At 44.1% G+C, this 25,566-nt stretch overlaps 1 protein-coding gene and 1 pseudogene across 1 annotated transcript; one reads left to right on the top strand and one right to left on the bottom strand.

Annotated features, from left to right (window-relative positions):
* The first annotated feature begins 4,357 nt into the window (after positions 1-4,357).
* Positions 4,358-6,643, top strand: LOC101070533 (olfactory receptor 51L1). The gene is made up of 2 exons (XM_011611656.2): positions 4,358-5,228; positions 6,618-6,643. Exons 1-2 carry the CDS (start codon positions 4,358-4,360, stop codon positions 6,641-6,643), a joined length of 897 nt encoding a protein of 298 aa, XP_011609958.2.
* A 401-nt stretch (positions 6,644-7,044) lies between these two features.
* LOC115252747 (connector enhancer of kinase suppressor of ras 2-like) lies at positions 7,045-25,011 on the bottom strand (annotated as a pseudogene).
* Between the last annotated feature and the right edge of the window lie 555 nt (positions 25,012-25,566).

Here is a 25,566-nt window from a genome sequence, read left to right as displayed (position 1 = left end):
ACGGCGCCATTGTTTCATTCAGCATAAAAAGCGATTTAAGGCATTAGAGGACGCCTACAGTAGCAGCCACTTTCATTGTCCCTGCTGCCAATTTGCAATTTCCCCCACTTTGGGACAAATGACGCTACATTATTGAACGAGTCAGACACAGTTCCATTACATTTAAAAATTACCGTTGCAGCCAGTCATGTTTCTATGCAGTGTGGACACATGATTGTATGGCCTTTTGTTACAGTAGTTGCAAAGAAAGAAAGAAATGGATACATATTTGCATGTGCAATTCAGACTTGGCCTTTGTCCTTTCTTGAGATTCCATATGCAATTTAGTGTCTGGAAAGTCATTTTAAAGCATTTTATCTGTGTCCTTTGTGTGTCAATATTCAAGAATATGAAATTCGATTAAAATCATCTTAAAGGGTTTTAAGATCAACACATTTTGATCATTAAAAAGATTCAAACGCTGAAGTACATAACAAAAAGAGACCGTGTTACTTTATTTTTAATTTGGATACACAGATGTCCAACAGAGGGCAAAGTAAGTGGATTTCAGAATTTTAAAAGCCCAAATTTACATCTTCACACAGGGATACCTGAATCATAAACAAATGGCAAATCAGAGCTAAAGACACAAATGTCCTTTTGAGTAGAGTTCATTTTTATTGAGCTGTAATGCAGCTAGATGGAATGTTCACTTGCTTATGGTAAAGTTCCTTTACAGTCTCTCTGCCCAGTGACATGTTGAGGCTTTACAAACACCATGCATGAAGACGTCGATCAACTGCTGTCTGTAGTTCAGGACGTTAGTTACACATAGGAGGGACATAAAAAACAAGCAAGTTAAATGCCTCTTTTTTTTCATTTTACCACTTCCTATCTCTGAAACCTTTATGATATTTAAGTTACTATAAGTCCACTGTGTCACATCTGACTGAAAAGCCAAATATGTAAGTCTTCTGCCTTGGATGAAAGAGATTTACGCTCCAGTCTGCTGGGGTTTAACTCTCATAGAAAATGAGACACGCAGCACCTGGAACACACGAGAACATGACCACTATTGCATGTTATACACACAATCAGTTCACATGTCACAACATCCGGACTTACTGGAATCCTTTTCCACAGCCCAGAGGTCCAAAGAACATTTCAGTGGGGAGGCAAACCTTTCTACACACTCCGCTCAGGCTGGGACAAGTCCAAGGAAACGAAGCTGCCTCGTTCTCCACAGCTGTAGGGATGGGGGGATTTTAGCTCCGTTAAATTTAGTTGTAAGATTTCTGAATATATCAAGAATCCCGTGGGGAAAAAAAGGCCATTGTAGGAAATTAAAAACAATAGTAAGGCTTACCATTAAGCACTAAGACAACCAAGAGGGCCAAAACGACAGCTCGGTAAGAGGCCATGTTGAGTCCGAAACTCTTGCTCCAACTAGAAGATGTGAGGTTGGGCAGTTTGGGGTTGAGAAAGGAGATGTCCCTCTAACTGGTCACTAGGTTTTATATTATTCAATTAGAGGGCTCTTTTACATACTCAGGGACCTTAATCACGTTACATCATTACTGCTGAGCTAAACTCGTGGCCACGTCGTCATGAGACAAGACATATGTTATCAAGAAAGTCTTGTTTTCCAGCTGATTTAAACCTCATGCACTTACTTATACCTCGGCGAGAGCGTGGACAAGAGAACAAAGGCTGGCTTCTTTTTTCCACCCAGCTGTTATTCATCATATAAGGCGTTTAATCAGAAATTACCGCTGTTTTTATTCTCTCTGGAGCATCATCAAAATGCCGCATACATATTGTCTCATAAGTTTCCTATTTTGCTTAGATGGTGGTCAGAGAGGTCTAAGCGTACATGCACACGCACAGGTGACCCAGTCTTGTGTTTTGAAGACTTGTCCTGTACATCTCAGGTAACAGAGCCAACATGTCCTCCATAGCTCAGTTGTCCATCTTGTTTGACCACATCATTGAGCTTTATTAGAAGGATCTGTATCTGTAAAAGTCTTCTCTTCTTGCATCAATATCAGTGCGAGAAGTCCAGTATGTTATAGTGCGGGGTACCGAAGTCCAGTCCCTGGGTTTTCAGCTGGGTTTTGAACCAAGAAGAAAATCTTTCCTCCAAGGAAAACTGAATTCCAGGGGACAGTGTTATCTGCCTGGAAGGACAGAATTCCCAGTTGGGCCTCAATCCAGTGGCAATTTATGTTTCCTACCTAAATAAAGACTTGGTTAATATGAAATGTGCTGCACCACATTAAACTCATCAAGACTCAGGCCTTTGTGCATGAAGAGGTCACATGTTCTAGTCAGTCTGATTATATCTGGACTACGTGCATTAGCAGGCGAGCAGCATTAAAAACACAGCTTTTGCTTTGACAGTCAGCCTGCAGCACTAAATTACTAAAGTCTAAACTCCTCCTTTTTAATGTTATAAAACAAATTTGACTAATCTAATAGAACTACATTTGATTTTAATCTGACTTTACCTCTTGCTCTCGCAGCAAAAAAACCCAACAAAACAAAAAAAACCATTGGAAATCCCAAAATTGAAAACATCTATCATTAAATGATACTTTTTAAACAACTGTTCAGATTTTTTTAAATAATGCTTGTGTAAGACAGATGAACTATTTCTCCATTCTGAAACATTTAAAACACTCGCATCCGCTGCACTCTTCTTGATGCATCAACCCTTTGTTTTTTAAATTCCAGTTGTGATGTTTATCTGCACATTTCCACTGTTGATGAAGCTGATGTTGTCCTGGTGAGACGCTGACGTCTTACTTGCTCGCCGGTGGTGTGTGATGACCTGTCAACCAGACACAGTTTCATCAGAGTTGCATCAGGGCCGTCTGAAGGGAAGTCATTATCGCTTATTTACTGGTTTATTCTCCAGGTGCTGTCCAAAGAGGTCTCGTTGGAGGGATCTAATTGCTTTCTAGAGGACGTGAATCTATGGTGGACTAATGACCCAACAATAACAAACAAGTGTGTTTGTCCAGTGGTGGTTGCATCATTAAAGCTGAAACTTAGATTCAAATATGCCACCTTTTTACATTCTTATTTAACTACTCATGGAAATTGTTCATATTAAAGGCCTTAGTAAAATGACTAAATGATTGAACATGTAATCAAACAAACCTATATTCTCCTCAAAGATGCGCCAGTTCTTTTTCTTTTCTTGCTATAGAGAATCAGATTCCTGAGCAAAAAGCAAACAGGAATAACAAATACACATGACCTTGATCATTTTTGATTCATCATACTCTATAAAAACCTGATTTATAGAAGAAAAATGTTTTCCATCATTGATTTCAGTTTGAAAAATGTCAGCCACAATACCTGCTATTTATTAAAAGAATGAAATGAAATTGTGTTTTGGATGCATAAAAAGGTTTTTATTTAAATGACAACATCGCTTTCCCCCATTGTGGGAAGTATCTTTAATTAAATATGCAAATCAGGGCTCTAAGTACAAATACAGAGAATCCCTAAATAGTATAAATACCACAAACCTCTGCAGTAATTTCAGCAGCACGTCGTTCTCTGCAATGGTGTCAGTATAGTTTCTAAAAACAAAACAAGGCATCCCTTTTACAAGCCAAAGCATCGCAACAGATCAGTTAAATTTCCTATTAAGACCAAATTAAGACCAATTAAGACCAATTTCTGGATGGGGTTGAGGTGGGGACTTTATTTATTCCTTCTGCTGCAGGAGGTTTCAGCAATAGTTAGAAAAATGTTTGTTTCAATGGCCAACAAAACACCGTCTGTCCAGGAAACAAGAGGATGGAAAGTATGAGGTCATTTAATACATAAAACAAAAAGGTCACAATCATGAAAGTCATCACTGCAAAGTATTTGGAGCGTAAAACCCCCCCAAACAAACATGCATGCAAATTCTAATATTTACATCGAGGTAATTGATAGAAAGTTTTTATTCATTTGTCCTCCGTGTCCAACCTGCAATAAAAAAAACAAAAACAGCGCCAGGATGTTTGTTTTGTCAGGAAAAAAGAAGACACTTTGGTTACCATGGTTACTGCGCCCCTGGTGTACTGTTAGAATGGTAAAAAGGTCGCTGCCAGCCTCTGCTGCCTGGAGAGGAGGACGCTCACCCAGGTAAAGGTGGACTGTGTCCTGTGTCACCGTCACTGCATGGTTCCAATGTAACTGTCGCTTACTTTCAGCCTCAAACACTTCAGTGAAATCATGTTTGGGAAATATTTGTTTTGTGTACCATTAAATGTGTGAAATTTCCGACCCGGAGCATTGCTTGACATCAGTTTAAGCCTGTGTGCGTTTAAAATGGCGTTACAAAGCCCTCATCTCTCTCTTTCCAGAAGTGAACTGGGACATGGACAACACCACGGTGCTGACGTTCACAATGACGGCCTACGCCGTCATGAAAAACTACAAGAGCGGCATCTTTACCGTGTTCCTCCTCCTTTACCTCCTCATCCTCATGCTGAACTTGGTGATACTCATGCTGATTCACCAAACCAAAGAGCTGCACCAGCCTATGAACGTGTTCACCTTCCTGCTGTGTCTCAACCAAGTGTACGGCAGCACTGCGCTGCTGCCCGCAGTCATGGCCCTGCTCCTGTCCACGACGTATGAGATGCCTGTCAAGTGTTGTCTGACTCAGGTCTATTTCCTCCACACCTATGCGAGTCTAGAGTTCTGTGTTTTAGCGCTGATGGCCTATGACCGCTACCTGGCCATCTGTCGCCCGCTGCACTACCACACCATCATGTCTCACTCAACAATGCGCAAGCTCGTCACTCTGTCGGTGGTCTACCCGAACGTCGCCTTCCTGTGTTATTACTCGCTGACCTTGCAGCTGACCTTCTGCAGGAGATTCATCCCAAAATTATACTGTGTGAACATGGAGGTGGTGAAAAACTCCTGTTCCATTCCAGCTCACATAAACATCGTAGGCCTTTTGCTTATCCTGGTTTTGATTCTGCCTCAACTCCTGATGATCATTTTCTCCTATGTGCAGATTTCCCAAGTGTGCAGGAATCTAACCCGGGAGTCTCAGCGCCGCGCTCTCAAAACCTGCGTACCGCATTTGTTGTCTTTGCTGAACTACACCATTGGCGGCATCTTTGAAATCAGCCAAACCAGGTTCAGCATGACTCACATGGTGGCTGAAGCACGCATCTTTATGTCCTTATACTTTGTCATCCTTCCTTCAATTAGCAACCCTGTGCTGTACGGACTCGGTACTCAATTAATAAGAGTTAATTTACTGAAACTTTTAATGAGACACAAGATCCCCTTAACAAAGTTATCAAAAACAGTCCGTCAGTCTTAAAATCCCTTATTTTACAATATTCTCTAAACTATTTTGCAGCAATCCTTCTGTCTGACATGGATGCTCTCACGTGGTTATCAATAGCTATTTTCCTGTTGGTAAATCTATTTTCAAGGGTGTTTCTGACTCACTAAATCTTGTCATTTGGGATATTGAATATCATATCAGAAGTGGATTTCATACAGTGTCTTTACATCTTTATAAAGAAATACGTTGAATGTATAAAAATCCAGTTCCATTCATGCACACTGAGGAGAAAAAGTGTGCACATTTTTTGATTTTTCAGAAATTGTATGTCTGTTCTTTTTTTTTTTCTTTTTTTTCTGCCTTGCCGAGTTTGGTTTACATTTGAGCTTTGAGAGATCATAAATGTAGATTCTTTGTGAGAGGTGCCTGAAAGGCTGTAATGTCATTTTAATGAGACAACCACACCTTACTTTGCTTAAACGGACAAATGTGTTTCCCTGAGGTTAAAGGTCATTTAATCACCTGCTTCTGACCTATTCAACACTGTCACAGACTGAGAAACGACAGAAACATGTTGCTATAATTAAAGCCCTGTATAACACCTCAGATGCTGCATCTTCTTTATTTTAGAACACACAAGTGACACACTAACAGGAAGTCTGACGTGCGAGATTAAAGTAATCATGAGTGATCCGGTGATGCTGTCGTCCTGTTTCTTTATGTCAAACCAAAAAAAGGCACCCTATCGGCACACTCATGCGCACATTTTCTATTAGAATCAACATCCTTCCTAAAACTCTGCAATATTAGAATATTAGAATATGATTCTGTCACCCTACAATCCAGCCTAATCCATTCAGACCCTCCTTTAACCTAATTCACGAGGGTAAAAAGATATGCTAATAGTTTTTTGTATATCTACTCACATAAAATGATCCAGGCTGCATTTCTGGGAGCTGCAAATATGATAATTCAAATATTGATCTAAATGTGTCAATGGTCACGTGGTTGCAGGGAGAATCACTCTTGTTTGTTTTGGACCTGCTGAGAATGGATCAAAACTTGTTTGTGAGTCAACAATTAGTCAGGCCAACAACAGGGTGGTGGTTCAGAGTGGCCGCTCGCTGCTGTGAAGACTGATGACACACAGGCTTTCCTGTCTCATCCTGCTCTCTAATCACATTTGCTGTCTTATTTACGAAAATACAACCAGGCAGGCGAATGCTTAGTGAGCTCAGCTGTGGAATCTTTGGCACGTAAGTAAGCGGAATCTGAGGGTTAATGAACAAGTAGGACAACGTATGCGTCGGGAATGCTGTGTTGGGTGCAGGAATAGGTGCAGCCAAGGGAAAGTAAAAGAGTTCAGAACAAGATACTGATGAATATTAATCCTAAATCTATATTTGAGGGTATATATGGAATTTAAATGCCCCCTTTTTTGATTGACACTGAACTACTGTGATTTTCATACCATCAGACTCTGTTTTGCATCTTTAGGCTCAGGAAAATATTAATCTAAATAGATCTTGTACCAGGCCAAAATATTACTAAAACCAAATTGTGTCCATGCATATTAAATCAGCAATGGCAATGTTTTAGTTTTCCCTCGTGTCCTGTAAAGATCCTCTTTCTTGTCACTCATAATTACCATGAAGAGGAGCTGAGCTACGCCACATTGGCAGATCGCCACCCTCTGAAGCCTTCGTCACGTATAGAAATGGAATTATGACAGAGGCAAAAGTAACAATCAGCAACCGTTTTTACGTGTGCCACTGTCATTTATTTCATAAAAAAAGTAATATAGCTACAATATGGCACACGTGTGCAACGTCAGTCACTGTCCAATGCCATTGCAATGTATTTCACAAAGCATGCTTGTACATTAAACACTTAATAAATACAGATTTTCATCTTTCACGTGGTGAACACTTAAAAAAAAATACTCTGGGCTATACTGTAAAACACGTGTTAAAAACACAACATGGTGGTGGTGGTGTGTGTGTGTGTGGGGGGTGTTTAGTGTTCAAAAGTACCTCGAAATACAAAAGATGTTTTACAAACAACTATATAGACAGCATGCATACAAAAATATCCGGATGATTCCTTTGTAATTTACAATACTAGCTCATTATTGCCATCAAGCGCTGTTTTTGAGGAGACGGTTGCTTTCGGAACTTTCTCCGTCCGTCCTGGAAAAGCACAACATACATTCACAATCACTGAGGCACAGCACTTGAGTTACACTTTGCAGTAGTACCCCGTTACATCATGTGGTGACGTCTGTTGTGATGATGCAATATTAAATATACGTTGAACACCCTGTACAGCCATAGCACAAACCTTAATCGCACACACACGCACACACACATGCACGACAAAATGTCTTGTACATCCAAAATAGTGCTTAATTCCTCCAGCGAATCAAACATAGCGACCGAACACGACTCCTGCAGAAATGAAGCCAACAGAAGCGAAGGAGGGGGGCCAGACATGCATCCGGTTCAAAGCTCTTAATCAAGTCATCACAAAGTGCATAAATTCATTTATTCATCAAACCAGTCGTCTATTTTGTCTTCTTCGGAAAGTCTCCCCGGATTCTAACGATACCGAGTCTTTGTGCTTCTGAGCTGGGGGGAAGGAGGAGGAGTAGGAGAACAGAGCGCTGAGCAGGGAGGAAAAATAAAGACTTCAGGTGCCAGTTATCTCCAGCGGGAAGATGTTGGCTCTGTGAGGCACAGGCAGAGGGAATAGCTTCAATCCGTTCACTCAACTTCACCCTAAAAAGCCCATAGATCTGTTTGTGTCCTGAAGAGGAACATTCTGTAGGGACCCAAAAAATAAAAACAGGTACGTTAACACTCCACCAAAATCCCATGGGTCAAATGTTATCAAAAGCACAGTACCACACCTTGAGGGAACTATTGAGGATCCGGAGCCGGTGGAGTTTGTCATTGAGCAGAGGGTCGTTGACTCGGCGCACAAATGAGCGCTTGTATTCAAGGCGGCTGGTTGACCTATGGTCAGCTGAGGAAGCCAGGCTAGTCTGTTCCAGAGCCCGGTACAAATCTCCCAGAGAGTCTGCCTGCATCCTGCAGTCCTGTCTAGCACCTATTGGATGGTATAAGTGAGTTTTTCTGATATTTCAGAAGAGAAATAATGTCATTGACATCTTGAATACGTATGTGCAACTGCTAATGAATTGCAGATTTTATTGTTTGTTTATTGGCAAACATCATTTTTTATTTTTAAATGAACTATTCAGTGTTAATTCGAATCGAAGAGCATTAAACATTAAGTTAAAGCGCATCTTCAGATCTTGCTGTATCCTCTTAATACACACTGCCCCCTGTTGGCGAAACCTGAGCACTACAATTAAGTGACGAACTTGTGTTTTTGGTGAATCCTGAATGTGTGTGAAATACACCATCACCATATTTGATGCCTGTTCGTGCTTTTTCCCTTCTCTCTGGAGTGAGTGAACTGGATAAGAGAGAAATGGATTAACGAGGACAAGCTGAGCAGCCTGGGGCTGGTTCCTTTATCCTGCTCTGGATTCCGCACTAACACGGCCTGAAAAGGTTTCCTACTTGCCTCACCATTCAAGCACTGCCAAGAGGCACTGTGGCATCTCAAATTGGCAAAAAAGATCGAGAGTGAGTGGAAGTGTGTGTGTGTGTGAGAGAGAGAGAGAGAGGACTGCCAACCATACTCACTAAATGGGACACTAAATTTCATTTTACTTAGACATCTGCCCTGGAGGGTTTTAAAGGGCTGCTGCCAATCCAGTCCAATAAAACAACATGAGGGCCCAACCTCTTTGCTGGCTCTGACAGAATAGCTGACAAGGAGGAGGTGCACTTTGCTCACCACTGCAGATGAAGAGAAAGATATGCTGGAGAGGTCCTGCGTTTAGCGATTAAAGGCTAATGTTAATAAATGTGATTCTCCTGGCCACCCACCCGGCCCTGTCGGATTATCGCCTTTACACTGACACCACACATCCTGCTATGTGAGCATTTCAACTGGAACTGAACTGGGTATTACTAAAATGCAAATATATGTAAGCACGTGTTTTTAATAAAGCATCATGTGAAACGAAGCCGCGCGTAGATGTCGTGAATCCCGTCTTGCTTCAGGCTCCGTGGTGTCGTTCTGCTGTGACGCAATATTTTGTTCTCCTAAATATTTCTTTGGATATGAGGATTCCGCTGGTCTTACCAGGATCTCCGGGCCGCTCCAAGCGATAATGCTGGGGTTCTCTCTGTTCAGACGCAGCGGCGGTAGCAGCCAGGATGGCGTGGAGCCCACTGTCCCTGGGTAGTGTGAAGCTGCGGGGTTTCCCACCCACTTCCGAATCGATGCTTGCCCTGAGGGGCAGGGGCAGGGCCCTGTAGTGATCCTGCAGCAGGCTTCGAGGTGGTGGCAGGGTGGACTGCCGTCTGTACTCCATTGCCAGTTGATCACTGTCGTCAATCAATAGGGTCTCCTCACCGGGAAACGTCTGGAGGTACTGCAGCCGCATGTTGGTCTCCATCTGCTCCTGCCACGAGTTCCTGTGGCTGCTCATCTTCTGCCCGGGCGAGATGCCGTTGTTGCTGCCACTGCCTGCGTCGAGGGGCTCTGAGTGGAACTCCTCGTGAGAGGAGCGGGACTGGAATGTGTCGGAGGAGGAGAGGTGACCGCGTTTGGGCTCCAGGTAGGGGCTCACCTAAACACAAACACAGGGTTGGTGGGGCTTTGCGGCGTGCTACGATGCCCATATGTAGACAGCAGGCTGTGGGCCTCACCGACGATGCTCTGGGGTAGGTGTCATAAGGGGGAGGGGGACTGTCCTGTTTGGACATCGAGGGCATCTCCATGTCCTCGTGATCACTCTCACTCCAATATTCTGTCATGAAGAAATAGCCTGTTATTTATCTCTCTGTTACAGCAGAAAAGAACATTTAAAACATTCAAGCACTGCTGAAATGCAGAGGCGCCCCCTATTGGTAACAAATAATACGAAATATAACAATTAAAAAAGGAAATATCCCACAATCTAAAAAAAATAACTTGGCATTACTGTTTATTTATGTGTAAATATTGTTCTGTGCTAATTGCTCAAATATCATTTCTTTATATTTCCACATATAACGAGATCACCACAGCGGAACCAAAGAAACCTGAACACTAGCAGCAGAACCATCCGTCAACAGAAGCAGGGAGTTTTCCAGCTTGCAGAAAATCTAAAAATGGTTCTTGTGCAATTAATCATCGGTCTTGCTTTGAGCCGAAGCCTCAGGTCAAGCAGATCATCCTTCTCCGTGGAACTGCAGTCTGAAAGGTGCCACTGCCGTGTTGGTGTGGCGTGGGAGTGATGAGACAGTGCCGGTTCAAAAGAAAGACGAGAATGTCTCGTTTTTTTGTCTTGTCGGGGGTGTTAATGGTCCAATTTTGTAACTTTATGGTGAAGAATGAAGCCCCGTCTCTGTAAAACCGGTGACAAACCTCATCTCACTCGCCCACTGCTGCGAGGATTTTATGTAAGCTCCTCAGAAAAGCACCAGGGTTACATTATTTCCTGTCCTGTTGCCGGAGATCAAAAACCAGTATATGAAATAATAAACAAGCCTTCATCTCCTAAAATTAGCATAAATATTCAGAGAGGAGATTTCATTGCTAAGCAGACGTGGAAGCGTGAGGTGTTAAAAAGCCTCCGCCGCTGATTCACAGATCAGATCTTTTAATTGGTTTTCCAGAGAATTGCATCGGAATAAACACGAACTTAAAGCAATTTTAGGTTGGTGTTTTGTTTGTTTGTTTGTTAATAACCCTGTAACTCAACAGCATTCACGTGGAATGAATATGAGTGGTGATGCTGGAGGGTTTTGTAGTTTATATGTGGAACCGTGATCCTTTTGACAATCACCATTTAAACCACAACGATGGATTAAAACAAAGGCCCGACTTCTACATTCATTTGTTTTCACAGCTGGCACCATTTGGAAATGATCTTTTTTTCCCAGAGTACCTTAATATTCAGGGCTCGAAATATTTGGACAGCATCACCAAACTGTAATCAAACGCTCCAATTACAAGCTGATGTCAGGAGACCACCGAAATCCTGGGTTTCCTCCCCGGATCTTCTGTTTCAGGTCTGCTTTCTTGTCACTCTCGAAGTGAAAACCAGCCGGCTGAGCCATTAAAGTTTACAACATTTCTCTGCGTGCTTGTGACCGTCCTCACCTCTGCTGTCTACTCTATATTGTGAACTTGTGCTGGATGGTGGCATGCAGTGAGTGGGAAAATTACCAGCCGTGACCCTCTGATAGCAGCAAAATAATTATTGGTACGTTCATTCATCCGCCGGCGGTCTGAAAGCAGCGACGTGACGTCCTGAAGTCTAGCAGGCAGCCTCCATTATATAACCGCTGACCAGCCGCCTGCAGCAAAGAAACCTTTTGCAAATACGCCTGTGACTAATCTCACCTGGTCCTGGCAAATTTTCTCCTGCTCAGAGTAGCCTGCAACGCCATATGAGGCGGACTCAGCCACCTGTGGGGAGGGGGCAGGCATGAATCACAGCGGTTAAGGCAGCATGTAAAAGGTTTTCTGCAAGCATGTTTGTTGTGTGTGGCCTGTGTGTGAGTCTCGGGTTTGGATCCGCTCCATTTCGCGAGAACTCCTGTCCTCTGAGGAAAGGGTGCTGGTGGTGGAGGTGGGGGGGTGCGGGTGGTGGTGAGGCTGTGGGAGTTTACATCCCGACTATCGCAGCCCTCATTAACTCACCGGGACATGTCGTCTACATTTTCCGCTGCGAAAGTAGAAGGTCTTTATCTTTGGGTGGCACGCTTTGAAAGCGCTGATGAAGAGAACGGATGCTATGTTGAATCGCACTAAGCGCAAAAACCAGGACATATAGGAGAGATTAGCATGTGAATACACAAGGCTGCAGCGATAAAACAGACCACACATTCATTATGGCGGAGAGTGACGCATGAACTGCCGGATTTCACTTCGTCAAATAAACACTCCCGCTTATTGCCAAAAGCTGCCCCTACACGTCTAAAGAAACAACATGAGTCCAGTGGTTGAGAGGGAATATAGGAAATAAGCCCTGCGCCAAAAACATTGTGGCAAATGTACTTACAAGTGTGATGAAATGGGACGTTCTTTATTGAACTGTATAAACAGTGTAGGGAAGGAATTCTTTTAAGCACAATAGATTACAATGCTTTTTGTAATAGAAGAACAAAATTTATACACAGTGGTATACCTTTGCTGACATAAAAAGTATGCATATGGGGTAAAAAAAAAAGGATAAATCTAGAATTTGAATTAATACCGTATCCACGGGAAACACATGAAACCTATCATGTACACATTTAATATTCTTCCGACTAATCAAACACGGCATTGTGTGATTTGTAAATAATCTCTGTATATTTCCTGCAGTTCCTCAAATGTTATTATTATTTATTACATTATTCTTCAGCCTGATTATGCTGCATTTTATTTTTGCCCATCATCCTGTCATCATTCCTCTCTTGCATGGTTGATCTTAATCGGCCCGCCCGGGGGGTGTCAATAGGCGATTTTGTGCATTGTCCGGTGGTATTTATCTATTTTACGAATGATTGTCTCCCTCATTTCTCCATCTCAGCCATTATGTATCATGTATGTCACTTTTTTTCATCTGCCTCAATGCGTCAATCCATAAATCACCCACTCAACACTGAGACTCCATCTTTATATGAATCAAAATAATAATGGATGTTTGCATAATTCATTTCTCTCGTGACTGAATACTCATTTGAATGATTGCTCCTAAATGCGCCAACAGGAGGACACTGTTGTTTGCTGATGAAAATAAGTACTCACTACTTCCTGCGGGCATTCGGTTGGCACGATCAATCTTGAACTCTGGAAGGCTGACAAAGCCTTCTGCCTTCTCGTCCTGCGAAGGGTAATAAAATAAAATATTACCGGAAAAGCCGGGTTGTGCAAATGAATATATCTAATGAAAATGTCTTCACCTCCTCATTTCATGTACAATATAGGACACGTGTCTTTCAGGATGAACCAGTATTTCTTCCACTTCTGTGAGAAATAGGTTTTAGCGTCCTTCTTCTTCCACAGCCAGCCTTCACAGTCCCCCTGACCCAGGTCCCTGCAGGAGATCCGCCCTCTTACTGATGGAAGATACAGGGGCTCCCGGCTGCAGGTGACAGGAAAGGTTCAGAAAGCTCCCACACAAACCAGACGCTCGGCCCTGAACGCTCCGACGGACCCTCGTACCTTTGCTCTTTTTCTTTGACCTTGACCTCATCGAGGATCGTTCAAACACCTGCGATGAATCCGGGAAATAAGGACAACGTGACGTGCAGATAAAAGGGGATTTTATTGCAACCGCCTGCAGCGGGACTCACGTGGTAGAGGGACGCAGAGTCGGAGCTGGACGTGTGACACTTCCATTGGAGGGCGGGGATGAGGGTGTAATGGGGTGAGCCTCCTCCTCGGTCGCTCTTCTCCTGTTTTGACTCAGCTCCGTCCCAGTAAAAAGTCCTCCCCTGGGCCTTTATCTTCACTTGCAAAGCGCAGCAGGGAGTTCTCTGCAGGGACAGAGTGTAGGAAAAATCAACGCTGGACATGACTGGTGAAAAAAACGTATCAATTGTCGATGGTTTTTGATGAGAAAAACCACGTTAGGACTGTTGCCAAGGGCGAACGCCTCAAAAATTCAAATTGTTGTCTAATTATAGTGAAAAAGCAACATGCCGCCAACGTCCCCGAGGAAACAAAACACATCACTCAACGTCTTTCTTTGAGATTGAAGCCCGACCCCTCACGCAGCATTTTCCCTCCTACTGTAGCACAGGAATGGGAGAACCTGCGGTTGGATGTATTTCCACAGTTGTCAAAGCAACAGAGTAGGATTAAAGATAAACAGCGAGAGAAGCTGAGAGCGCAAAACAGCGCGGGATAGAGGGGGAAAGGGAGCAGCGACGGATGATGAACATATGGAGGATACGGAGGCAGAAATTGATATCCGGCATGTTATCAGTTTCTGACAGGCCAGCTCATCCTTCTAGATTCTTTTTGGCGTGGAGATCTGAGAGGGTTAGGATATTATGAGATATCCACCCACCCACCTCAGCATCCCTCTCTCTTCTCTCTCTCTTCACCCATCCTTTCTCTGCCTCCCTTTCTTCTTCCTCTCTCGCGTCCTGCTGCCTCCCACTCACCTCTCCTGCTCTCTCTCTTCAGCTTGACCAGATCTTCGCCGTCACCCGCCCAGTTGTATTCCACCGGCATCGAAATGGGCCTGAGCCTGCCTTAGAACAAGGAGGCATGGCAGGAAATGTCAACATCATATCGCTGTCCACCCACACACACACACACACAACCACACACCAACACACACACACACACACACACACCCACACACACACACACCACAACACACACACACACAGAAGTCTTACCATAGGTGGGTTGTGCTTTCCCTGCGGTGGGATGGCACCTCTTGGTTCTGGTCATACTCATAACAGTACAGGATGGAGTCTTCCTCCACCAGAGGAAACTGCCCCCGACACTCCTGGTCCAGGTAGGAGTTTGGTGACTCCGATCTCTCCACACGTGCACGTCCGACTGAGTACTTTCACCTGGCATGTTCCCCTTCTCGTCTCTGTGGAACAAGAAGTATTTTATCATTAAAATACCTCATCAAACATATTTATTATTCATGAATTAACCTTGTGAATTGTTCTAAACCTTATTAGCTTGTTTTCCCTGGCCGTAAGTTTGATATGCTTGTTAAGTTTTACTGGATGTTTTTGTTGTTGCCTTGAATCTCACACTTTGTTTTTAAGGACACATTGTGAGTGACCTTCTTTGGAAAGGAACGGTTGTGGTGCTTGTGTGTGTTCACCTGGGGGTGTAGGGCTCCGATGGTGGAGGGGGGATGTAGAGGTCCTTCAGGGCGCAGCTGCTCTCCCTAGAGGGAGTGCTTAAAGTGCTGGTCGGTGTGGGTGACGCTGCTGCTCGGGCTCTTGGGGGAAGAGCGGCTGCGTGTGAGCGAGAATAAGTGCGTGCACTGGGAAGGAGTCAGACAGAGAGAGGAGAGAGGGAGGGGGATGGAGGATGCAGAGAGTGACAACATTGACAATTTGGAGTTCAGACAGTTGGTCAGACACCATTTGCTCAGTTGAGCAGCTCATCCGTGAATGAGCAGTGTAATGTATGTTTCGTTTCTTTCTCTCTGACCGCCGCCACTCGGCGAGGCGAGCTGTTGTGCAGTCCATTCAGTCCACACGCTCAGGTTAGGGAAACTCGGTCCTACATTACATGGGGCACAGAATTCTGGTGGAGTTAGAATCACTTTCCAGACTAAGGTGCAAATCTTGATTCTAGGTATTATTGTCAGCAACGCATTGAACTTTAAAACTCCAAAACCAGATGAGTAACATCGACAATTTGTTACCCATCATCTGTGTATGTGTGTGTGTGTGTGTGTGTGTGTGTGTGTGGTGTGTGTGTGTTGCGCAGCTACCGCAGGGCTCTGATGTCTTTGTAACACCTTAACACGCTTGATTTAAGCTAGTCCCACAGTAGAAACATTAGTGTTTTGATTCTCCCCCCACATCGGAGTAGCAACTTTGATTTGGGTGGAGGAGAAGAAAGAAATGGGTGGGATGAGTGATGAAGCAGAAGGTAACCTACGTAGAACTGTGCTTCAGGGCCCACGGGGAGGAGAGAGCACTTTTTTTTTCTGGCGTGGGGCACAAAGAAACCAGACTGGGCTACATTAATACCAATCTGGCTCAAGCATCCCATCCTCACCAAAGTGGCCAAACTAGGACAACAGATGCATCGAAGGGCCGATGCATCACCTTGTATTCAAGTTATGCTGAATCTATTAAGTGGCAAGCTGAAAAAATGTAGCCATAAATAAGCACAATAGTAGTCATGGCCACAAATATCTACATGTAAATGCCAAAAACTGAACAGAGCGGTTTATAAAGCTGATCCCTGCTGGAATAACCCGACCTTTACATCCACACTCCTCACGTTTCTATTTACAGCCTTTTGGGGGTATTGGTCTCTGAGTAGTCGGTTGGGACCCATCCAAGGATCCATATATACGCGGGCGCTTTTCGCGAACAGACAAACATGAACATCACACACGTCTGTGGAGGATGAAAATGAAAAGCGCCTTCGTACTTGCAGAGCCAACGGTTTCCATCTCATGTTCTTGAGCAGAGCGGGGGTTGAAGTCAGAGTGCTCTGCGGGCGTTTTCTTTAGCGTCAGGGTCACGCCTGCCGGGTCCCCACGCAAAGGTTCACCAAGTTCTTCAGCTGCCAGCCCACCTAGCGAGACAGCAACAGCGTGGTCAGGGGGTCCGCAACACCACCGCCACTTTCATAGGCTGACGACTAAGTACAAGACGAGAGGACTCGGCCTTTTTTCCCACACATGGTTGGTGGTGATTATTCTAATAAGGCACACAGATCATGATGGTTAGAAGCTGTGCACAACAGCCTGCAGACTGTGAAGCTGGCGAGGCCGCCGCGCACGTCCCTGGATGCCGAAGGGCATCTTGTACCCTCCTGTGATACTAATCTGCAGGCGCTCCTGTGATGTTGGATGTTCTGAACAGCTGCATGCTTTGCAAATAACTGCTAACCCAGTTTTGATGACATTTAACACACAGATGCACACACACGCACGCAATTCACGCCCAGAGTGAGTGCGTCTGCAACTGAACCAAATATGCCACATCTAGTTTGGGGTGAAAATCTCCACTCATTTGGCTGCTAGCAGTGAGTTTCAGTACGTTTCCTGTGTTCCGAACAGTTAGAAACAAGGGCATTTTTCAGGCAGTGACCTTGCAGTCACTCTGGTCCCTTCCAAGCCATTTTTCACCTTGACAACTATTACAGAGAAATCCTTCACATGGAAATGCATTAAAGGTAGCAGGCAGGTTTTATAACTAAAAGCATGTATTCGTTGCAGGAAGAACCCAAATAAACTTAATTTAAAGCAGCAAAACTCCAAAATGTTACTGAGTGTTTTCAATTGTCTTATCTTAAGAATTGTTTGATGGTAAAGACTTTCTTTGTTCTTTTAATCTTTTTCACGTGCTTGCATCGTCCTGCATGTTGACTGAAGGGACGCCCATCAGATTACATCATTCCTATATGACGACCTTCCATCCATCCATCCATCCATCCATCCATCTCAGAGCACACATCACTCCAATTAATCCAAAGTGCATGTTCTTTGGCCTGTAGGTGGAAACTGGGGTGCCTGGAGAAAACCCACTCAGTTAAGCTAAAATAGGAATGGAACCGCCTTCCTCTTGGAATACCATGAATACAACCCCCTGTTTACATTTTGCAGCGATTTGCTGCAACAGTCGGCTATCCACCATGATCATACCTACAGGCTCAAGTAAATTACATTATTTCAGAGGGCTGAATAGGTTAAGGGAGCCACTTTGAGTGACAGCGCCCTTTTGGCTCGGCAACCAGCCGAGACATCTGATTTAACATGTTTGCCATCACCCACTTAGCGGTCAAATTTACTCAGCTGCTGCTGATTTTCTCATTCGTGATGTGCAGCAGAACTAGCTCTCCTTCAAGTCCAGCTCCCACGTGTAGTCCAGAACACATAATACAGTAAATATAAAGAGCTGTTATGGTTGCACGACACATGGCATACACACCAGCCTCACTGCTCCGAATCCATCTTTGCCAAAACCATGTCTGCATCTGCACTTAGCCTTGACAGAAATGGCAGCAATTGGTGGGCGAGATGAGCGACACCTCGCCACTTGCACATACAAGTAGCAATTATTGTAGACAAAGGGTGCTATATTCAAACGCTGCAAGTTTTCTGCTTTCATTTACTCTGAATTTCATATTAGTATTTGAGCAAGAGGAAATCTGTGCAGTTCCCATAATAAGAAAAATGTCAAAATATACATTTGTGGGACAAACACTCTCAACGTTGATCCATTTGAATCATCCATTCAACTCATAAAAGCATAATTTTTCCATATTTTAGTAAAAACATAATAAATAACTCGTTGGAATAGCTGGTCATTGGAATCAGGAGCACATTTAACTTTAAAGTTTGCATGTGATTATCATGATTTGTTGCTCCATAACTGAGAGGAAGCTGGTGAGCAGCTCTCCAAAACACACGCTAGACTGCACACAAGGCAGCAGCGGCTACACAGGCAGCCACCACTTACTTCAGATCTACTGGATTTGGCTGCAACTCCAGTTGAAGCTGGAGGTCTTAAAGCATTTTGTGGAATGAGAAACGTCTCTCAGCTGTCCAACAGCCCAGCAGTGAGCAGATGAGGCCATATTCATTTTTAAATTCTGCATCTCTCTGAGGGCCAGAGATTGTACTTTGGGTGAGATGCTGTGGTGACCTGAGTTAAATAAACCTGACTATCCGATTGTCCTTGTGATGCTGCGGTCCCATTCAGTCAGAACGTTACATCGTCAAAAGCTGCCTGCAGCACTGAGCACAGGTAGTGCAGGTCTAGCTGCTGGCCCACTGTGACTTCGCTAAAAAAGGGTCGGAAATATGTAGAAAATGTACATTAAAAGCATCAGAATCATCCACTTGCTTGGCTTATGGAAATATAATTAGGAATCCGAAAGATAGAATGATTAGATGAAATGAGCAGAGGGTTCTTACCACTGTCTGATGATTGACCTGAATGACTTCATCTCCAGCATGGATTTTCTTACAGCGGTCAGCGAGGGACTGATGGAAGAGGCAGAGAAACGTGACCATAGCCTGCTGCTCCTCATCAAGCAAATCACACAACTGCATGGAACATTAGACAGGAATATGCAGTGAGACAAACACCTACATGAGGGAGCTCAAAGAGGTTTACACTACGCCTTCAGTCGTCCCAGTGATGACATGCAAACCATCATATGTTGATTGATATACATGCCCTGTGGGAGGTCAGCACAATCGTCAGTGCACACAGCATATATGTTCATGTCTGCAGTGCAACCTAACGGGGAATTTGTGTTAGTTAATGACGAGCAGCAGGGAAAACACATTTCCAGGATTTGCTTTCCAAACACAACGCCGTATAATCTGACTTAAAGTCATGTGATGAGTCTCAAAGGCTCTTTAAGGTAAATTGAAATTGCACATGGCGATTAGTGCTCTGTCAATACGGTTTTGTCTCCTGCCCAAAAACAAACACGTTAAAAAGGCATTTTGAAAGCACACTCGGATATCTGCAGTCGCACACAAAGCACACGAAGCAGCACGCCAACCTCCAAGATAATTGTAGAAGCTTTATTCTTAGCCACTCGTCCCTACTGTGCTGAGGATTTACTGAACCGGATGAGAGAATTTTCTTGCCCCCTCTTGTATTTTGAGTGGGGGTTGGACATCTATGTGCCCAGCAGGGTGCTTATGTGTAAGTGTAGGTCAGTGCAAGAATGGAGTCTGACAAAGTGCAAACGGTTACACCGCGGTCACAAACATGCCTCTACTTTGAGTCTAGGCTTGGTTCATATTGTCCACATAGAGTTGTGCACACTGTGCATTTTGTTTCTGCCCATGTGCTTTTCACAATATATTTATTGACGGGCAGCTTATCATGTTGCATTTTGTCAGCTTATTCGTGTGCCCACAAGCTCATCAAAACCTAGATTTGGGGCAGCTGCAGTGGGCAGCACTATCCTGGTCAGCACAGCAGCAGCAGCGGCACAGCAGCACAGCAGCACAGCAGCAGCAGCAGCACAGCAGCAGCAGCAGCACAGCAGCAGCAGCGGCGCAGCAGCACAGAAACATTTGACCCCTGTCAATGCCTCATCAAACTTTAAAACAACGCTGTAAAAAGACGCCCTTATAGCGTTTTGCTTAACAAGGAGTGAGAGATCACACATGAGGGATAAAACATGCAAAATCGTTCAAAACGAAAAAGGTCGTAATCAGTAATTTGAAACATGTCTCCGTTGTTTAGCACTAATAGCATTTACTATAAACTTTTTAAGATAGTTATAAAAACCATGGAATAGAATTCTCTGTTTCTTAGTAGTACTCTTGTTATACCGGTAAAAGGTATGATTCTTTCAGACTGCAGGACACCTACTGTCTATTAAAAATAAATTCCACCGTGCCTTTATTAGCCACAACAGTCCTATTTCTATTGTTAATAATAATAAGAAGAAGAAGGACAAAAGGCCATAAGAGGAATGAATAAGGCTTATATATCACTTACATCTTAATTCGTTATGTTTAAGTGATACTATTGTGGTTCACTCCACACATCAGAGAAAAATACAGTGATTTGTCATTTCTATAGGGAAAATACGGTGAACAATTAACACTGCAACTATAAATGTTGTCTAGTATTTCAAATGGAACATGTTAAACTCATGAAATGGCCCTTATTATTTCACATTTATTTCCTTTTGGGATACAAATATGGATGTAAATCTACTTATTCTTACAGAGAGACAAACTCAATGGCTGTTCTCCAAGGCCTTACCAGTCCTTCGGTGGATTTGATGTTGGCCAGCTGCACAACCTCCAGGTGTGCAGCCTGGGAGACCATAGGATCTGAAGAGAGAGAGATGATGTGGTCGCACACCTCCGACAGAGTTTTACACTGAGGGGGAAAGAAGGGAGCAGTTAGAGATGCACAGGCTGCAGACTCGCAGTGTGCACGTTACAGCCTCGCTCGGGTGCAAGAACTCACCACGTGCAGAATTTTGTTTTCCGTTTCGTACACAGAGCAGTCCTGCAGGGTGACAGAGCGTGTTAAATTGGTTATTATTGGCATTTTGGCTGTAGGTGGATATAAGCTTGGCACCTATAACCCCAACACTCCCACACAGACATGCACAACCAAATGCAAACACCAAACAAATGAATCACTAATGCGGAGGCAGATCGCTCTCTTTCTCTCTCTCTCTCTCTGCCAGCCTTTCTCTGTCTTTAGTTCCCTCACTCACCTTTTTCACTCCCACCTTTCGTTTTTGCAATTTGCATTTTCATCATCACCTCCTCTAAATAAAAGAATAGCTTTTCTCATTCTTTGCTGATTGCTCAGAGGGGTGATCAAGGCTGAGGCTAACGACATTTGAGGAAAAGGAAAACGCACTAAACTCAAACCATATCTCACCTTGATCAGACCCATTATCTTTATTTCAGCTCAACCAGGCGGCACGTTATACAAAACACATTTCAACAAAAAACTGGTGGGCTTAAAAGGGAAAAAATTGTGCTGTAATATCAGAATTTATTCTGCTGTGTGAATTCATTGACGTGCTCTGATTGTTACTGTGGACTAGAGAGAGAGACTTTTTAAACAGAAAAGCCTTTGAGGTTCAGCCAAAAACTGTTACTCTCACCAATTCAAACCAAATTCCACCAAATCTCGCTGATATTGTCGTCTGCATATGTGAATTGTTGTGCTGTCTGAGACATTGAGGATCTGCCAGGTCAGATCCCCAATGTCTCAACACAACATCTCCATTCAAAATGAATGAAACCAGAGTCTTTCTTTAATTGCATTTGTGATGGAACTGTTTATTCACCTGTTGTACAATAGTAGTGAGCTCGAGACACAGCTGGATCACGTTGTTTCTGGTTACAGAATAATCAGCCACAGCAGCAAATGGGGACCTGAAAAAGAAAGAGCACCTGGAATGAACCATTAGATCATTCATCCTTCGAGAATATATTATATTTATGGAATAAATGTTATTGATGGCTCTCATTGGACAAAACCAAAGTAACCTGTATGATTTGCAAGGACATACGAAAGACTACCGGGACACAAAACACATCACGTTTTTGTCACTAAATAACTTAAAAGTATTGTTATTGTTGTTTATTTGTATGAGAGACATTTAAAATGCAAGTTGTCACTTTGTCAGAGATAATGCATTCAGATTGGACAAAAGCGTGGACATTTAATCTGAATGACCCCTGCCGATTATGTAGATATTAATATGAGTACTGAGCAGAAAGGCACTGTTAAACACGCTTCTTTGAACTTCAAAATTGATCAAACACACACTGGGATGGAGGGAGAAAAAAAAGAGAAACGAAAATAGACTTGCTCGACGCCTTTTTGGTCACCCTGTCAACATGTTTCTTGTCAGCTGACAGACTTAAAAGCACACTGATCACAATTATGTAGGTATTGCGAAATAAAATGTAGAGTTCCTCAGAAACAAACTGCCTTTTCTACATTTTACAATGATTTTTATTAAAAAATCTAATTAGAATTACACAAGAAGTTCTGATGTTGGCAGCCTTTCCCCACAAACCAAGCATCCAATATCTAACAAAACCCTTGATCATTCCTTGAACTCAAATCTATAAATCTCTATATTAACATAAGAATAGGCGTCCCTTTGACCTTGTTTTACCCATTTGTTTGTGAATGCATTAGACTGAAATGTCGGAGAGCTTTATGCACCATTTTGCAACTCTCACCTGTCCAGCCAGGCGAGGAGGCTCTTGGCTGCGGCGATCAGGTCCACCACCGAGGTAAGGAAGTCATTGGGCAGCTTGCGAGTGGCTCTGCCATCGTAGTGGCCGCTGCGCCGCTACCTGCGATGAAGTTCTGCAGGTTCTTGGCTGATGCATTGAGCTTGTGAGAGAGTGTCTTCAGGTTCTCTGTCTCCAGCCCGTAATTCTACAGAAGAGAGAAATTCGCTGTTTAACAAGGTTGTTTGTCCTGGAGAGACCTTTTTATGTGTAGGCTGGGACTGAAAAAAACAGTAAAAACAGATCAAATGTGCAGCCTACGTCAGAGGAATGAAACCCCTTCTGGTCCGTCCATGAGCCCCCCTCCCCTGCGTCACTTTGCATGTCTAGTAAAAGCACAACCGTGCTCACCCTCAACAACAAAGTGCACGTGCCGGCCTGTGGACATCTGTCATGTCACGGTTACCCGTGGGGGGAGAGTGCAACAGGAGTCCACTAATCATATTTAATACAGCAGTGGCTGAGGACTTAAAACTAAAATCTCAGTTACGTAAAGCGCTTTGGCAGGAGCAAGCCCCCCCCACCCCCCCCCCCCCCCCCCCCCCCCCCCCCCCCCCCCCACCCCCCCCCCCCCCCCACCCCCCCCCCCCCCCCACCCCCCCCCCCCCCCCCCCCCCCCCCCCCCCCCCCCCCCCCCCCCCCCCCCCCCCCCCCCCCCCCCCTCTGTGCAGAGATGGAGGATGAGAAGACTTTGGATTCAGATTGCATCTGTGACCTCAGTCCACTAAATCTCCATCCAGCCTCTTTCTCTCAGGCCAGCAGATCTTCATCTATATGCCATCCTCCCCCCTACTGCTTATTCACCCTTCCTCCTTTTACTTCGGGTTGAATTGCTCACAAATGTGCCTTTTCCATATCAAGATTGCTTCAGATGATGCTCAAAAGCGGCCCAGCAACACTTGCAATGACTCACCTACAAACCCCCCCCCCAAAAGAAAGAGCATCCCAAAATATCTCTGTTCCAATTTCTTACAAAATGACATTATACAATTCCACAAGTTTTGAAAGATTTAAAAATAAGCAAATTGCATGAGGCGACGTCTTTCGTCTAAATTAAACCCAAGCTGAAGAATGCGTAATGAAGTGTGGCTCCAGAACTGAGCCTTGGGGAACACAGCAAAGTGGAAGACACTGTAGAAAGTTTCACCATCGTCTCTCTGCAGATAAGATGGACTGCTGCGTGACACGACCACTCCTTGATACCCACACACTGCTGGAAGCAGGAACTTATTGATTAACACAAAGCAAAGCCAGTATCACTTAAAGTCACGATATCAGAGCGCTTTTCTCAGCCAGCAGGCAGGAATCCTGCGAGGAAACAGAGGACTGGCTGATCCAGGCAGGCAGTCAGCCTGGCCTCCACCTCTATCTGCTATCACATCACCGTTGGAACTCAATGGATGAAGAAAGACACGTTTGCCCTGCGTTGGTTCCCAGCAGCTACCGGGAAGGAAGCAGAAACCAGACATCCCACCTCCACCAGTCAAAGGGACACGTGAAAGTCACTCCTAATCGGATAACAGCTGAATTTAAAGTTCTTTCATGAATTAGGCACCGGACCAACCCTCAAAAGCAGTTGTATGTTAAATTACTTGACGTTCTTTCGAAGAGAGCAGAAGGTGCACGGTGTCGCGCTGCTGTCACTGGCACGACACATTTGAGACACTTTAGTCAGCAGAAAAGAACTTTATCATGCTGATACATGCAAAAAGTTACTAGGAGCAGAAATCTCTTCCTTTAATCCACGTCAGTACTAATAACAGCTTTAAGATTTGTCTGCAAAGCTTATTTGCAAAAGATAATCTGGTAGATGAGTGTTGGTGTCTAAAGGCTGAGGCGAAGTGACGCCCTTTTCCCTGTTGTGCGGTTTATTCAAGTGTTTGTTTTGACAATTTTTTAGTCCCCAAATGGAGATAAATTTGAGTTAAATCCCTTTATGTAACAAACATGACACTTTTGGGGGGAGCTTTGAAATGGAAATGCTGGGTGGGGACCTAGAACTCACCAGAGCACAGAGTAAGTCCACAGCCTCCAGTATGAGCTCCTGATGGCCGATCCTGGACACCCCCAAGTCCTCCAGCTCCTGGTGGGTGATCCGCAGCAGCTGGTCACCGCCAACTTTTTCTCTCTCAAAGGTTTTGATGTACTGCTGGAGGCAGTCGTCCAGACCTTGGGAGCCACAGAGTGAGAACATGGTTCATATGAAGCCCACGTGCACGTGATGTATCCGTACTTTCTATTAAACACGGGTTGAACTGCGCAGAGATTTGTGTTTCCTTTTGTCGTCTTACGTAGGGAAATCTGAGAGATTTGCCTCCCCAACAGCCATTTTGGCTGTAAACTAGAATAAATGCTCGGCTGAAAAGGAGACGTGTGTCTCCGCTCCACTTCCATCTTTCTGCTGCTGTAGGTGTGAGTTATTTTAATAAAGCAGTTGACGAGGCGCAGCAGAACACAGGAGCATGTGTGATTCTTCAACTCCAGCAGAGGGTAAATTCTGCGGAACCACGCATCAATGCCAGGATGTGTTAAATATTCATAGCAGAATCCAACAGAACACAACAGCGTCTCTGCATTAGAGTTAGAGAAGCGCTTTAAACCGCGCGGTATTCCAGCCTTCTTTCACCAACACGATGCTCCTCTTACTCCTACACCAATGCAAACAACACAAAGATGATAAAAAGAGGACATTAACCAAGAAAACATCTACAACAATAATGGCTGTACGTCTCTGCAGGGCACACTATAT

This window comes from Takifugu rubripes, chromosome 15, assembly GCF_901000725.2.
Source record: "Takifugu rubripes chromosome 15, fTakRub1.2, whole genome shotgun sequence".
In the NCBI taxonomy this organism is placed as follows: Eukaryota; Metazoa; Chordata; class Actinopteri; order Tetraodontiformes; family Tetraodontidae; genus Takifugu; species Takifugu rubripes.
Note: the sequence above shows the minus strand (reverse complement) of the source record. Positions and strands in the feature narration are given on the sequence as shown.